Source organism: Balaenoptera borealis (assembly GCF_965194805.1).
Source record: "Balaenoptera borealis genome assembly, chromosome: 2".
Lineage (NCBI taxonomy): Eukaryota > Metazoa > Chordata > Mammalia > Artiodactyla > Balaenopteridae > Balaenoptera > Balaenoptera borealis.
This window is the reverse complement of record NC_138867.1, coordinates 112,547,396-112,564,599: the sequence shown is the minus strand read 5'-3', so window position 1 is coordinate 112,564,599 and position 17,204 is coordinate 112,547,396. Positions and strand designations below refer to the sequence as shown.

Here is a 17,204-nt window from a genome sequence, read left to right as displayed (position 1 = left end):
CCCAATTCCACTTATATATTGATAATTATGCCATATTATAATGATAATTATTTTATTTCCTGGGCCCAGAGCTAGGGGTAAGAGGGAAGATCCTCCAGACAGTCCTCACTCCTTCCTGCCCCACAGACAACCCATGTAGGAAAGGCCAGAGGGTAGAGGGTACTGATGCCTTGCCTAACCCTGCTCATCTGATGAGTGGACCTGGTCACATCCCCAGCCCTGAACTTGACTGCCAGGACCCATGGGTGAGTCAGGAGCCAAGGAGGGCACACTTACCTTTCACCCATGATCCAGGGGGTGAGAAGTGGAAAAATAAAAATGACCCACTGGAAAACCAATGGTCTTCCCTAGAGCAGTGATGTAATTAGGAGCCCTGCCAGTCAGTGCCCATAAGTACTTTGTGAAGCACTTCCTGCAAGAAATTATGCCCCTGTCCAATGGCTTTCCAATAAGAGAAATAATATATCTGAATTTTATTCATTCAGAAATAAATTTTGGCAGTTGTTGCTCTTTACGTGTAGCAGCTGAGCAGCCTTAAATATTTGGATGTCTCTCTGATCATATTTAGAATAATGATGAATGCCATGAATTACAGCATACAAAGCCTGACATGTTTATTGTCGGCAATCCATTTTATAGCCCTTTCTTTTAGGGCTTGAGTTGCTGCAGGATGACTGCAAACTGGTTACAAAGAGAACTCCAGAGTTGTCTCTTGGTTCAGCCCTCTGGGCAGGGTCTCAGAGTTGGACCACAGGCCTGAGTCAGGTGAAGGCCTTTTCTCACCAGAACTAACTCTCACCCACAGTGCCACCCGTCATCCGTGTCTATCCAGAGACCCAGGCACAGGAACCCGGAGTGGCAGCTAGCCTGAGATGTCATGCAGAGGGCATTCCTATGCCCAGAATCACTTGGCTAAAAAATGGCATGGATGTCTCAACCCAGATGTCGAAACAGCTTTCCCTTTTAGGTAAGAGCTCCGCTCGGTGTCTCTGTGCCTTTATTCCCATCAAGTTCAAGCTGACGCTCTCCCCAGGAATGGAAATGAGAGGAGTGATTTGTTTCTAAGTCAGACGTTTGGGGAGCAAACAGATATCTCCCCCAGTTTCCCTGCTCTCTGGACTCACACAGATCTTTCTGAGCACCATGATGAGATGCTGTCAATCAGGTCCCAGGTCACCTGCAGTTCATTTCTGCTGTTCCAGCCCTTCCTGGGCGTATATCAGGGTACTGGCTACCCTCAGCCCTGCCAAGGGGCTGTGCTTTTAACCTCACCACTTTCAATAGAAGGGAGAAGGGAGGAAGGATGGAGGTCCCAGCTGAACAGGCCGCCCTGAGCACTGTCCCTTCTACAGCCAATGGGAGCGAACTCCACATCGGCAGTGTTCGGTATGAAGACACAGGGGCGTATACCTGCATTGCCAAAAATGAAGTGGGCGTGGATGAAGATATTTCCTCCCTCTTCATCGAAGACTCGGCTAGAAAGACCCGTGAGTCCACGCTTGCCTTTGAGCTCCTCACTGAGCTGGTTGGGGGATGTTGGGTGGCAAGGGCCACAGCCACCAATCATGAGCCCCTGGAGACAGGGATAAACCTCATATCCTTCTGTGCTCAAAGCTGGGGACAGGGGGTGGCCAGAGGTGGGTAGACCTTCCCTGTAAACCTAGACAACTCTGGAGGCATAGACAGGGAAACTCTCTGGACAGCAGACAGAACCCAGGACCACAAGGGAGCTCGCATATCATATCCCCAGTTCTGCCTCCTACTTGCTCTGTCCCTCATCCACAGAAGTGCTCATGCTAACCACGCACCAGCGGCTGCTGCCCATCCACAGCCCAGGAACTGGCCTGTGCACGCTCACACGCCTGCCTTTACCCCAGGGATTGTTGCCCACCGGGGGTGCTAAGCAGGCTCTCCCTCGTAGCTCCTGCTCCCCAAGAGACCCTGCAAGGTTGATTTCATGGACATGGGTGTTGGACATCGTCTCTTTCCCTTGAGCAAAGGCTACTGCTCCCCAAGAGACCCTGCAAGGTTGATTTCATGGACATGGGTGTTGGACATGGTCTCTTTCCCTTGATCAAAGGCTACTGCTCCCCAAGAGACCCTGCAAGGTTGATTTCATGGATATGGGTGTTGGACATGGTCTCTTTCCCTTGATCAAAGGCTCTAAGCTGAGTCTTTATCATCAAGGGAGAAACTCAGAAGTATTGCAGATGGTCTTCCTAAGGCGAAGCCTAGCAGAAAACCAGCTTGCTCCTGGAAGTAGTCCAGGAGGTCTGGGAGAGACGTTGCTTGCTCTTTATCATCCACAGGAGAGGAGGGTCCCATTCGCTTCTGTGATCCTGCAACCTGATTCATTAGGAACCAAAAGGGTCCTGAGCCCTGGAAGCATTTGTCCAACGTCCAGCGTCCCCCCTCAGTATTGCTGGGGCCATGAGTGGTGCAGGTTCTGTACATGATGGACTAGATACCAGTATGTTCATGAACTGAATCACTACAAGGAAGGTTCTGAAGTTGCTTTCTTCTTTTTTTTCCTTCCCTCCATCACGTTCCTGCTTTCACCATTCTCTGATGCTGCAGTTGCAAACATTCTATGGCGAGAAGAAGGTACCAAGCTTTCTTATTCTGTGTCGTGCCTGTGATCACGTGTGTTCATGGTTCCATAACAGGCCATCTTTCCATAATCCACCAACAGCTTTTCCAGACATCAAGCAGTCCCCACAAGTGGGGTCCACGGGCCAAATCAGATGGGAGAAGGGAAGTCCATGTCAAAATCAAGTGGCACACTTGAGGCAGATTTAAACTTACTAGTGTCTTTAATGGACATTAGACGATTAGAATTTTTAAAACGGAAGTTTCCATTTAAAGCAATTTTGAAACCTCCACTGACGCCAGCTTCTTGGCAGGGGTCCTGGTCAGAGCTGGGCCTTAAACTTTTTTCCAGTAACTGATACTGGTGTTGGGGTTTAGTGTATACTTTGAGGAAATGCTGAATAAAAAAGCTACCATGATTTCTGTAAATGTATATTTACATGTATATTTCTAAATGAATGGGTTTTTAAAATTTGTATCTATCTAACAATCTGTAGATATTAGGTTGGGCCATACAAAATTGCCATTCTTGTATATCAAAAATGGTCTAATAACATGGCTCCAAAAATAGCGAGCACATGTGGGTGCTGGGTTAAAGGGCCTGAGTCACTCTGTGGGGTGTACGTGCATTTGTGGACCCCAACCCTACCTATGAACCCCTCCACCAGAGAGTCCAAATCCCCTGAGGGTAACTTATTCTCCAGCTAGGTGGACAGAGGGACGGTATGAGAAGCAGCAGAAAGCACCATGCAATTTCGGGGCTAAGCACTAAATTTCCTCCTTTAAAAACCGTCATATTTCCTCATATTTTTTCCTTAAGAACTTCCATGTTACCTACAGTGTAGCATGTGCACGCATACACACACTCAGAGTAATTTCCTGAATGTCAGGCACTAATGCTCACACAGTAAGTCTGGGAGCAAAACAAAGGCAGAGCCCGGAAAATGAGGGATTGCTGCCAGTGGGCTTTAGGAATCCTCAGAAGGAAAGTCAGAGCAGCAGTCGCTAATCATGGACGGTGGTCCCTTGACGCTGCCTGAACTTAGTCCCTAGTGCACACAGAGAGCTTTGGCTCTGTGTCTTTAAAAGGTGGTTTCTAAGGGGTGTTTCCAAATTTCAAAAGTGGAGACCTGCAGAGAATGCAGGAGGCCCTGCAAAGTGTTAAATGCAGCTCCGGAGGCCCAAAGGCCAACTTAAGACCCACAGCTGCCTCGGGCCTTTAGGCTGGCTGGTGCTGCGCTAATATTGGACAACCCAGCAGCGAACAAATTCCATCACGCCTGGACAGCTAGCTGCTCACACCCCTCCCTGCTCAAACTCCAGGCCTGGAGATAGGGAAATACAGAAGCAAAAGCAAAGAAGGCGGCAGGGCCCCAGGGCGCTCTCGGCTCTCAATAGGAGCAGTGAAATGATGTGCGCGCAGAAGCAGAGAAAGCGCCTGTGTGCCCCCTTGGTCAAGCTAATCCCAGGCAGAACCTTCCAGGGGCTGGCTCGTGAGGCCAGCTCTCCGGTGAAGTCAGTTATCTGTGGAGCGAGGCCTTGTTGAGCCTCACGTGTCGACCGTGACAAGGCCCGGTGCTCAGCCTGCGGTGTAGCCACAGCTGCAAAGCCCACGTGGGCTCTACTGAGCTTTCCGTCTCATGTGGGTTCTTCCAGCTACTGATTTTCCAAAAACCTTGGGAGGCTACTGTGGGGTCTGTGGTCTTGCAGGGACTTTGACTCCCTCTGGCCCCTACAGGTTTGAGTGACAGAAGCGTGCCAGGTGAGAGTGTACAGAAGAGAAAGTCCTCCTGGAGACAGGATAGATTGGGGTCAGAGCGAACGTGTGCTACCTAGCCCACTCCAAACACTGGACCGCCGTGTAGGAGGCGCTGGCCTGCTTCGTCTGGCTCTCAGGAGGGGCTGCCCGGCACCCCAGGATTCCCAGTGGGACCCGTGCGGTGCTCCTAGGTGCTCCCAGCTTCTGAGAGGCTGGCGTCTAGCTGTCTGTAGTGGCAGGAGCCCTCCTGCCCGGAGCCCCTCTCAGCACAGAAGCAGAGGCAGGTGAGGCTGTGTCACACAGTCAGGGACCTCTGTCCACACAGGGAACCACAGGCACTGGGGAAAACGACCTGCAGGGCCACAGAAAGCAAGTGGAACGGTGATTCCTATTTGCCTGTTTTACTGTTTTCTAACTCACTAAAAACTTACCCAGCTAGTCAGTTAAGTCAGTACACTGGTTTTCTCAGCATGCCTGAAAAGAGAGAATTTTCCACATAGCTCATTCTCTTAGAATTCATAACAATCTTTTCAATGTTTTACCTTCAAACGAAATGAAGGGAGGGAGGAAGGGGAGTGGAGAAAGAGGGAGAACTCTAGACCTTACCCACCCTTGTGCCATGTTGACCTTTTATGGAGAGCAGGGTGAGGGGACAGAGCCCAGGGCTGGGGCTCGGGGTCTAACCCCCGCTCGGGCACGAAGGCACATGGCCTCAACCAAGCCCCTCCCCATCTTGGACCTCAGGTTCTTTGTCTTTAAAATATGGAGGCTGAACTAACTGGTCCCCAAGGCCCCTCCTCTGCTGGTCTAAGGAGATTTCTCCCCAGACAGCCCTGGGCTGGGATGGGGGTGCAGGCAGGTGCCCTAACCAGGCTGTGGGCTCCGTCGCCTGGCATGGGGCTGCTGTAGGGAAACTGGTAGGTCAGATGTTGGAGCAAACTGTCTTGAAGGAAGGGCTCACGGGCACAGACAGGCCCAGTTTGGACAAAGGAATACCAGCCACAGCTTGCTTAGGTCCCCACATCCCAGGTAGCAGCACTGTACATAGATGTGTTTAAAAAAAATAAAAGCCTTCGCTTTTTTGGCATCACCTGATCTGTTCTGATTTGACTGGTTGACAAAGACCACGGGAGACTTTGCCTTTCAGAACAGGAAAGGTCAAGTGTATGTCAAAGCCTAGGCTGTCACTTATTTGAAAACTCGGGTTGGCGGCCAGCCCTGGATGACCTGGCGCAGGTATGCGCGTCTGGGAGGACAGCCTGGGGATTGCAGAGCCCTCGGTGTACATATTGATTCGCAGCCCTCGGGCACTCGCTCCCCACACACCGCCTGCTCGTCTCCCCTCACCCCACCTCGACCAGGCCTTGCATTCTGTGCCTGTAGCAGACGCAGCCAAACTGTAGGTTTCATCTGTGCCTGAAGTGGCATGTGACCCTGCCTGGGGACCAACTGCTAGGAAGGGCCTAAGTGTGGCTGTGCTTGCTCCTCGCAGGCCTCAGTGTGGGAAACATGTTCTACATCTTCTCCGACGATGGCATAATCGTCCTGCACCCAGTGGACTGTGAGATCCAGAGGCACCTCAAACCCACGGAGAAGATCTTCATGAGCTACGTAAGTGTCTGTGCCTGGGGCCCGTCCAGCTCACACACAGCATCCTGAGAGGCAGCCTGGCACCATGTGTGCCCCTTGATTTCTTAAATTCCATTTGCTACATGTGGTGTGGCTCCAGATGTGGTTCAAGGCTAAGCAAGGAGCACGTGAGGCTTAAACTCTCATTCCTTCCTCCAGCGGCCACTTCCATGCACTGAGCCTGAGGGGAGGCCCAGGGCGGACAGATGGGTTCCTGGCCTCTGCGAGTTCACAGTCAAATGACGGAAACAGAAGTGTGAACAGACAGCTGCCAAACAAGTGCTGCTGTGGAAGGATGTGTAAGGTGCACTGGAACATTGAGGAGAGAGGCCTCTCCAGGCCTTGGGGGACAAAGTCAGAGAAGGCTCCTGGGGCAGGTGATGCCTGGGCTCAGCTGTGAAGAACAGGTGGGAATCGGTGATGGGTTTCGAGAGGAAACGTCATGAATATGGAGCACAGAGGCATAAAACATCAGGTCACATTCAGGGAACCGCAAATATTCTCTATGCCTGGAGGGACGAATGGATGTGGGAAGGGCCTCGGATCAGGGTGACAGTAGGTAAGGGTCAAAGCTGAGGAGTTCTCGTGGGAAGCACTGAAGAACTTCAAGTGAAGCATGGCCAGGATCAGGGTGCTTTGGGACCTGCGCAGGGCCTCACGGTGGGTAATGATCAGAAGGGTTGCACTAGAAACACAGAAGGGGGTGAAGAGGCTGTTGTGATCACCCAGGTGAGGGTGGTGACCTGGGTTAAGCCAGTGGTGGTGGGAATGGGAAGCACTGAGTAGATTTTAGAGCTTGGAGGCCCTCAGTGGCCTCCAGGGAACAGGGGAGAGAGCTTGAAATGTGTGAATGGCCCACGCATCAGAGCTGCTGTGAACAAATAAGAGGCCAGGTAGAAAGTGGCAACGTGACATGCAGTGGGCAGAGGCAAAAGAGATGATTGCGGGTAGCAGGTCCAGAAAAACCCTTCCAACCCTCTGGTCCTCCAGAGCTGTGCTTCCCCACCCCACGGCTCTGTCCCTCCCACTGGTATCCCACTTGGTGTTGTGTTGGTGGTTTCTTGCTTGAGGTCTGACCTCTTCTACTAATCCTAGCGACTTGAGGGTAGAAGTATGGGATTAATCCAAGAGTCATCTAAAAGCCCCCACGTGCCCTCTCCTTGAAGACAGACAGTGGATAAACTGGGGCACAGTAACGGGCTTGGAGCTAATGGAGCAAGCGGGCCTGGCCCAGACAAGTTCCTGAACCGGGTGTGTTGCACTGCTGTCCTGACTGGTGGTGTCCCTCAGAGCGTCGCATTTCTCACATTTGCAGCTTGGGAGCAGCTGTTTTCCAGGCTATTTCCTTTGAATTAATCATGTTTTAAAATATGACCTCTGATAAGTTTTCCCTCCACGTGATAGCCACAAAACCATCGAGAAAGAGTGGTCCTAGTTAATTTCCAGCAGTTAAGTTTGAATAATTGTAACCCATCACACTGGCACTGATTTCTCATATATTTGCAATAACCTAACCTGTAGCTTGTAGGGGACATCTCTCAAATCCTAACCAGGGCTCAGTTTTCCGAAGAAACTAGAACAAGACACAGTAAGAGAGGTCTTGTAGGCGTTTCAGGCAACACAAGACCTCCGTGAGCTATGGAACAGTCCCAAATAACATTTTCCTCATCTAAAACATGCCTAGAACCTCACAGGAGGGTTACAATGAGCTGACCCTCCTTCTCAAGTGCTGAGTGAGTAGGAGGTTGGCATCTCATCTCCAGCCCCTCTGCTGGATGAAATGTTCACTTTGCCCAGAAGGAAGTGGCAGGATTAATAGGTAAGGGCACAGGCTTTAGAACAGGATCTGTACCAGGTGGGTTCAGGTCCCACCTCTGTCACTCAGCAGGCTAAGTGGCTTTAGAAAAGTTACTTAACCCCTCTAAGCCTCCGTTTTCTCACAGGCAAATAGGGGTTATTGTGAGGGTTAAATGTGATGACAGAGAGTGGCAAGTGTAAAAGGAGAAAGACCTGTTTCAAAGCTATTGCAGCCATTTAGGAAAGAAACGGGGCTGGAGATGGAAAGTAGAGGAACTCCAAGATTTAGGAGGCAATTTCTCTAGTCCTCGATGACTAATTCACAGTGACTTGTGTGGGAGAAGGAAGAATCAAAGATGGTGTTCCTGCTTTGGACTTGGCTGATCAGATGCTGATGAGGACCCAGAGGAGGAGCAGGGATGGAGGCGAGGACCGGTTCAGATGTGGATGGTTGTGTATGAGGTGACTGTAGGGGAACCACGTGGGAACTGGGGAAGGTGGTTCTGAGCTAAAGACACAGATCTGGGAGCCATCAGCATGAGAGTACTGACGAAAGCCCGGATGGGAGACCCAATCGCCAAGGGTGCATGTGAGTGATTTGAGTCGGGTGCCTAGCACAGAACCCTGGGGGGCATCAGCAGTTAAGGGGCAGATGCACCAAGAGGAACCACAAAGGTTGAGACAGTGTTGGACAAGAGTCATGAGGAGAAACATGAGAATGTGTATCATGGAAGACTAAGGGAAAAGAAGGTCCCCCTTTCTCTCATTTATTCATTCAACAAATATATTTTAGGCACCAATTCTGTGTCAGGCACTTTACTACGTGCTCAGAGTATGGCAGTGAGCCCAACAAAGAGCCTGCTCTCAAGGCGCTTACTATCTAGTGAAAAAAGAAAGACTAAACATAGGTAGACAAACAAACGCAGAAGGTCAAGTGGTAGATGAGAAACGCAGCAAGGTGAGGCAGTGAGGATGCCGGGGTGCTAAGCTAGGTGAGACCAGAGAGGGTGTCTCAAGAAGACGACACGTAAGCTGACACCCAAAGGACATGAGGAAATAAACCAGGTAGACATCTGACAAACAGCCAGCTGCACAGGCCCTGGTGCAGGAGGGCGGCGTGAGTACAGAAGAGCAAGCATGCCGTGTGCCCAGGATGGATGGAAAAGGAGAAAAAAGGCAGAGATGGGCAGAGGAGCCAGAGTGTTCAGGGCCTCGCTGGCTTCAGGGAAGACTTGGACCCTGTTCTGAGCAAGAAAGAATGTTACTGTGGTGGAGGGAGTTGAGCTGACTTGTATTTCACAGTGATCCCTGTGGTTTCTGTGTCAGGAACAGCTAGCAGGAGGCCAGGGTGGAATCAAGGAGCACAGTCTGAATGCTGTAGCAGTTACTCAAGGGACAGATGTGGCTTGAGCCAAGGTGACAGAGGTGGAAGTGGTCGGAAAGTTTAATTCTGAATATATTCTTGAAGGTAAAACGGAAATGATTTTTGACGCATTGGATGAAGGCTGAGGGCATGGGGAGAGAAAGCAGTCAAAGATGACCTGAAAGGTTTGGTCTAAGGAATTAAAACAAGGGAGCTGCCATTTATTTGAGTGGAATCAGCAAGATTGGGAGGCAAAATTGAGAGTTGATTTTGGATTTATACATTTGAGATGTAAATTAAATAGCCAAGTAGACCTAGGAAGTGGCTAAGTCTGGAGTTCCGAGAAGGGGACTGAGCTAAAGATATGAATTTGGGAGTTGTAAGCACGTAGATTGTGTCTAAAGTCATAGGCGTGGATTAACAAAGATTAGCAAAGGAAGTGGATTTTAGAGAAGTCGTCCAGGAGCGACCTCTGAGCATCCTGGCATCTAGAGATCAGCAAACAGAGTAGGACTGAGCAACGGAGAAGGATCAGCCACTGGGGAGGATGGAGGGAAAAGAACCAAGGAGTAGTCAACACGCTGTCAGATGATGCCCCAAGTTCAAATAAAATGATGGCAGAGCTTGAATGTAATAACTGAGAAATCAGCCTGGAGCTCGGTGAGAACACCACCAGCTCTGTGCTGAGGACTAGAGCCAGAGGATTAAGGAGCTTGTGAGAGGTGAGGAAGCTGAGAGTGCGCAGGTAACTCCTTCAGGAGTCTGGTCATTGACAGAAGTTGTTTATATGATGGATGGGGATGAGGAAAGGGAGAAGGTAGCTCACAAGACTGGAAGAACATGGACCATGCAGCTGCTGATTGAGAGGCCGGCAAAGGGAGTTACAGCCTCAGTAGGAGCAGGAGGAGGTGAAAGATGAACGGAACGTGGAGTGAAAACCTGGTGATGCAGGAGGGCGCACATACCGTGCTCTCTGGATGTGAAGAATTCTGGGAGAGGAAGAAAGGGACAGAGCAGGGTCGGGGAGAGGGAACCCAGCGATGATGAGGGAACAGGAAATTAAGAAGACATATGGCAACCTGTCTCCTTTACAGGAAGAAATCTGTCCTCAAAGGGAAGGAGGCGCCACCCAGCCCTGCCAGTGGGCGTCAGCAGTGAATGTCAGGGACCGCTACATCTACGTGGCCCAGCCCGCGCTGAGCAGAGTCCTCGTGGTCGACGTGCAGGCCCAGAAAGTCCTCCAGGTACATCTCTCTGAGGGAAGGGGGAGCTTGCAGTTCTGGGGCACAGCTGGCCACATCCTTCTTTGTTTTCCGCACACTCCCCAGCTCCTAGGAGAGGTGATCAGAAGTGGGAGGGAGCAAAGAAGATTCATGTGCATTTTTCATCAAGTATTTATCGCCTACTATGTGCCAAACTTTGGTCTAGGTGCTTGGAAAACAGCCATGAATGAGCAAGTCCTAGAAATTATATTCTAGCTGGGGAGACAGACCATAAATCAGAATTTTAGGGAGCTATAGATGGTAAGAGCTATTTACAGGTTGAAAGGGACAGAGGAACTGGAAGCCTATTTTTAAGTGGGCCTCACTCTGGAAGTGAACAGAATCTGAGATCTGAATGCCCGGTGGGACTCCCGCTCTGGGAGCAGAGGGAAGACCAGTGGAACTGGAGCACAGCCAGGAAAGGGAGAGTAGGATGTGGCAAAGTCAGGGGTAAACAAAGGCCAGTGAGATAGCCAGACATTCAGGTGTTTTAATCAGGGGAGTGACATAGTCTGACATTTTTAGAGAGTCAATCTGCCACTCAGTTAAGAGCAGACTGGAAGATAGAACAGAGATATTGGTCACTGAAATAATCTGGGCAAGATGATGACAGCAGTGGAGGTGGTAAGAAGCTATCAAAGTCTTGCTATATTTTAAATGTAGACCCCAAAAGATTTTCTGCTCGATTGAATGTAAGGTTTGAGAGAAAGGAATAATAATAATTTTAATAATAATAATTTAAGCAACTGTAGAATGGTGATGCCATTTACTATGTGTGGTGGGATGAATAATGGCCCCCAAGATGTCCACATCCTAATCCCCAGAACCTATGAATGTCACCTTATATGGCAAAAGGGACTTTGCAGGTATGATTAAGATTTTTTTTTACTTTTTTTTATTGGCGTATAGTTGATTTACAATGTTGTGTTCGTTTCTGCTGTACAGCAAAGTGAATCAGTTACACATATACATATATCCACTTTTTTTTTAGATTCTTTTCCCATATAGGTCATTACAGAATACTGAGTAGAGTTCCCTGTGCTGTACAATAGGTCCGTATTAGTTGTCTATTTTATATATAGTAATGTGTATATGTCATTCCCAATCTCCCAATTTATCCCTCCCCTTCTCTTTCCCCCCGGTTAATTGTAAGTTTGTTTTCTACATCTGTGACTCTATTTCTATTTTGTAATAAGTTCATTTGTATCATTTTTTTAGATTCCACATGTAAGTGATATCATATGATATTTGTCTTTCTCTGTCTGACTTACTTCACTCAGTATGAGAATGTCTAGGTCCATTCATGTTGCTGCAAATGGCATTATTTCATTCTTTTTTATGGCTGAGTAATATTCCATTGTGTGTGTGTGTGTGTGTGTGTGTGTGTGTATCACATCTTCTTTATCCACTCCTCTTTTGATGGACATTTAGGCTGCTTCCATGTCTTAGTTATAGTAAATAATGTTACGATGAACATTAGGGTGCATGGATCTTTTCAAATTATGGTTTTCTCCAGATATATGCTCAGGAGTGGGATTGCTGGATCATATGGTAACTCTGTTTTTAGTTTTTTAAGGAAACTCCATACTGTTCTCCATAATGGCTGTACCAATTTACATTCCTACCAACAGTGTAGGAGGGCTCCCTTTTCGCCACACCCTCTCCAGCATATATTGTTGGTAGACTTTTTGATGATGGCCATTCTGACCGGTGTGAGGTGATACCTCATTGTAGTTTTGATTTGCACTTCTCTAATAATTAGTGATGTTGAGCAGCTTTTCACGTGCTTTTTGGCCATCTGTATGTCTTCTTTGGAGAAATGTCTATTCAGGTCTTCTGCCCCGTTTTTGATTGGGTTGTTTGTTTGTCTGATATTGAGCTGCATGAGCTGTTTGTATATTTTGGAGATTGATCCCTTGTCAGTCGCTTCGTTTGCAAATATTTTCTCCCATTCTGTGGGTTGTCTTTTCATTTTGTTTATGGTTTCCTTTGCTGTGCAAAAGCTTTAGGGTTTCATTAGGTCCCGTTTGTTTATTTTTGTTTTTATTTTCATTACTCTCGGAGGTGGATCAAAAAAGATCTTGCTGTGGTTTATGTCAAAAAGCGTTCTGCCTATGTTTTCCTCTGACAGTTTTAGTCTCTGGCCTTACATTTAGGTCTTTAATACATTTTTAGTTTACTTTTGTGTATGGTGGTAGAGAATGTTCTAATTTCATTCTTTTACATGTAGCTGTCCAGTTTTCCCAGCACCACTTTTGAAGAGACTGTCTTTTCTCCATTGTATATTCTTGCCTCCTTTGTCATAGATTAGGTGGCCATAGGTGTGTGAGTTTATCTCTGGACTTTCTATCCTGTTCCATTGATCTATATTTCTAGTTTTGTGCCAGTACCATACTGTTTTGATGACTGTAGCTTTGTAGTATGGTCTGAAGTCAGGGAGTCTGATTCCTCCAGCTCCGTTTTTCTTTCTCAAGATTGCTTTGCCTATTTGGGGTCTTTTGAGTTTCCATGCAAATTGTAAACATTTTTGTTCAAATTAAGGATTTTTAAATGGGGAGTTATCCTGGATTATCTGGGCGAGCCCTAACTGCAAGCACAAGTATCCTCATAAAAGGGAGGCAGGAAAAAATGTGACAACATAGAAGGAGGAGGCAGTGTAAGGACTAAAGCAGGTTTGCTACACTGCTGGCTTTGAAGATTGGAGGGAGAGCCCATAAGCCAAGGAATGCAGCTCTAGAGGCTGGAAAAAGCAAGGAAATGCATTCTCCCTTAGAGCCTCTAGAGGGAGAACTACCTTGCATACATATTTATTCTGCCAGTGAGATTAATTTTGGACTTCTGTCGTTCAGAACTGTAAGAGAATAAGTTTGTGTTGTTTTAAGCCACCAAGTTTGTGGCAATGTTACTGCAGCATTAGGAAACTAATACACTCTGATAGAGGCTTTGAGCAAGGCAGGGGATATAGGTCATGAAGCAGATACAGGGGAAAATTAGTAATTCAGCTTTAGATTTGTTAAGCTTGAGCTGCCATTTTAAATATATACATATATATATATATATATATATATATATATATATATATACATACACACACACACACACATATACAATTGGATAAACAGATCTGGAGTCAAAGGAGAGGTCTAGGCTGGAGATATGAATGTGGGCATCATCCCCATGTGAACTGTGTTAAATCCAGTTAACTGGAGGAAATCATGGAGGGAAGTACAGATAGAAAAGAGGTCAAGGTTGGAGCCTTGAAGTATTCCAACACTTAAAGATCAGGAATGAGAGAGGAAGCCAACAAAGGAGACCAAGAAGGAGTAGCCTGAAAGGTAGGAAGAAAATGAGGAGAGGGTGGTGTTCCACAAGCCAAGAAAAGAGCTTTTTAAGGGAGAGTTAGTGGCCAGTGGTGTCAAAGGTTGCTGAAAGCATTTGTATGTTATGAAGACTGAGAACTAACCACTGGATTTGGTACCACATGGATCACCTTGGCAAGAACAGGTAGGACTATAATGGCAGAATGCAAGCCTGAGGGGGTGGATTCAATTTAGAATCAGAGGGAGTAGAGATGGTGAATATAGACAACTATTTTGAGAGGTTTTGCTATAAATATGAGAAAAAGTAGACAAATGAGGCAGTAGCTGGAAGAGGATGCTGAAGAAACTTTTAGAATAGGTGATATTACAGCATTTGTATGCTAATGGGAAAAACTTCTCCCACAATTCTTCCCTTTCTTTTATATCATCGAAGTAGGCAGTAGTCAGTGGAATCCAGGACATACAAGTAGATATACTAGCCTAAGATAAAAGCACATTCTTTCATCATAACAGGAAGAAATAGAAAGTATTCAGGCACAGGTGCAAATAGGTGATACAATTGGTGATAGCTGGATGACCTTCTCTTCTGATTGCCTTTATTTTCTCAGTGAAATGAGAAGGAAAATTATCACCAAGGCTTGAGGTCTAAGGAAAGAGGTAAAAGTTGGTTGTGAGATTGAACTGACCAGGGAAATGTGATAGGACTGCAGGGCAATAGTGAAGGCCCACTTAAGGATAAGGGGTGCAAATGTAAAGTCAGACCAGTGAGGAGGGTTGTATCTTTTTTCCCAGGAATGCACAGCTGCCCAGGTGCAGGATCATTGTTGGGAGAAAGTTGTATAAAAACCAGGGTTGTGGTTGTGGTTTCTCCTGAAAAATATGATAGGAGACTTTCCAGCTATCTCTCTGTTATTGATTTCCCTGGCCAGAGAAAGTACTCTGAATAATTTCAGTCCTTTGAAATTTATTGAAGCTTGCTTTATAACTCAGCTTATCAACTTTCATAAATGTTCTATGTGCACTTTAAAAGAATGTGAATTCTAATGTTTTAGGTAGATTTTACATACATATCAATTATGTCAAGTTGGTTTATTGCATTGTTCAGATATTCTAAGTGATTTTTTTGTCCACTTAGTCTACCAGCTGCTGAGAGGCATGTTGAAGTCTCCCACTGTGATTGTAGATTTATCAAGTTCCATCCATTTTTGCTTTAAAATTATAGTATCTTCCTGGGGGAAAGACTTCTTTCTTCTTACAAAATATCCCTCTTTATCTCTGGCAAAGCTTCTTGCCTGAAAGTCCATTCTGTCTAATATTAATATAGCTAAATCAGATTTATTTTGATTAGTGTTACCATGGTATAATTTTTCCATTCTTTCACTATCAATCTTTCTCATATATTTAAAAAGTGATCTCTTATAAAGCCACATGTATTTGGATTTTGGCTTTTATCTAGTTTAATAATCTTGATCTTTTACTTGGATTATTTGATCCATGTATTTTTGATGTAATTATATGGTTATGTCTACCATCTTACTGTTTTTTCACTTGACCTACTTCTTTATGTTGCTTTTTTCTTCTTTTAGCTTTCTTTTGGATTAGTCAAACATTTTTGTTCTTCTGTTTCTCCCTCTATTAGTTTGTTGTCCATGCATACTTTTATCATTGTTGTTATTATTACCACCATAGAGATTACAACATGCATCCTTGCCTCAATACAGTCTCATACAAATTATTGCTTCACTTGCCCAATAATGATAGAAGCTTAGAACACTTTAACTCCTTTAACCTTCCTCCTGCCTTTGGCACTATTGTGAGAATGAATTTTAATTCTACATGTAATTTAACCTCACAAGACATGACTATTATTATTATTTTGTACAGTTGATAGTCATTTACATTCACCCACATATTTACCTTTTCCATTGCTCTTTATTCTTTCCTGAAGTACATAGTTCTGTCTGGTATCATTTTCATTCTGGCTGAACAAGTTTCTTTAATAGTTCTTTTAGTGCAGGTCTGCTGGTAACAGATTCTCATAGTTTGTGTTTGTTTGAAAATTTGCCCTTTATTTGTAAAGGATATTTGCACTGGATATAGAGTGCTACATAGGCAGTTAAATTCTTTCTGCATTTTAAGATGCCGTTTCATTATCTTCCATTGTTTTTGTTAATAGATCAACTGTCATCTTATTGTCTCTCTTTTGAAGATAATGTATCTCGTTTTTTCTCTCTGGCTACTTTCTAGATTTTCTCTTTGGTCTTTAGCAGTTTTACATGCCCAGATATGGTGTTCTTTGTATTTATTCTGATTTGGGGTTTTCAGAGGTTCTTAAATGTGTGGATTAATATCTTTAATCAGACTGGAAAATTCTCAACCATTATTTCTTCAAATATTCTGCTGCCTCATTCTCTCTCACCTCTTCCTTGGGAACTCTGAGAGAAAAAAAGTTAGACCTTTCTATTGTATCCCACACATCTCTTTCACTCTTATTTTCCATCCTTTTTGTCTCTTTGTGGTTCAGTTTGGGCATATGCTATCAACTTGTCTTTCAGTTCAATAATCCTATCTTCCACTGTGTCTGAGGTATATATAACAAAACCTATTTATTGAGATCTTAATTTCAGGTGTTGCAATTTTTCACTTTTAGAATTTCTGCTTAATTCCTTTTATATGTACAATTTTTTAATTATTTTTTTTATGGATCACCCATGAGTCTGTTTCTATTGTCTTTTTTATGTTGTTTTCAGTTATATAAGCTGTATCTTGGAGTGCCTAGTAATTTTTTCTGAATGTCAAACATTCCATATTACATTGTAGAGACTTTAAATGGCTGTCATCCACTGAAGAGGGTTTACCCTTTTCTCTGCTAGGAAGAAAGACAGTAGAGAATGAATCACTTTAATCAAGTACTAAGTTGAATCAAGGCTGAGTTGCAGCTTTCATAAGGCTTAGTCAGTCTCTGATTCACTCCTAGTAGGTAGCACTTCAGGTCTTTAAACTGAGAGTCTGGTGTGTTCTTCAGGACCTTTTCCCTTCCATGTCTTTGCTCCTTAGCATATTGAGACTGTGGAAAGCTCTGTTCTGAATGTAAGAGATTTTTGGTTTAGGTTTTCAGTCTCCTACTCCATACCACCTCAGTCAGAATGAGAATATGAAAAATGATTAGAGAAAGTTAAGCAGAAAGGAGAGATAATGCCTGCAGTCTAAACTTTGGGGAAGTTTTTGAAGAGGGCAGACAAATGGGATAGCTGGAGGAGAATGTGTAATCAATCAAGAGGGTTTTTAAAAGAGTGAGAGAGAAAATACAAGAAACTAGAGATAGTGTCAGGATGGTATCATTACTGGTGAGAAAAGAAGCTCTGGGTAGGGGAAGACAGTGCCAGATCCTAAAGCCTTTGGTAAATGAAGGGAAGCAGCCAGGATGAGAAGATCAAGGAAGAGTAGCTGGAAGCATGAACAAAGGACCTGGGGTATGTGAAGTG

General features: G+C 45.5%; 1 protein-coding gene across 4 annotated transcripts in view; it reads left to right on the top strand.

Annotated features, from left to right (window-relative positions):
• The window catches only part of FSTL4 (follistatin like 4), a 717,999-nt gene that overhangs the window by 686,435 nt on the left and 14,360 nt on the right, over nt 1-17,204 (top strand). For all 4 annotated transcript variants that reach the window (XM_082378912.1, XM_082378911.1, XM_082378913.1 and 1 more), the window contains 5 exons: nt 806-967; nt 1,353-1,487; nt 2,578-2,604; nt 5,841-5,959; nt 10,232-10,381. In XM_082378912.1, the coding sequence (XP_082235038.1) occupies nt 806-967; nt 1,353-1,487; nt 2,578-2,604; nt 5,841-5,959; nt 10,232-10,381 (593 nt within the window). The remainder of the gene's footprint in view (nt 1-805; nt 968-1,352; nt 1,488-2,577; nt 2,605-5,840; nt 5,960-10,231; nt 10,382-17,204) is intronic.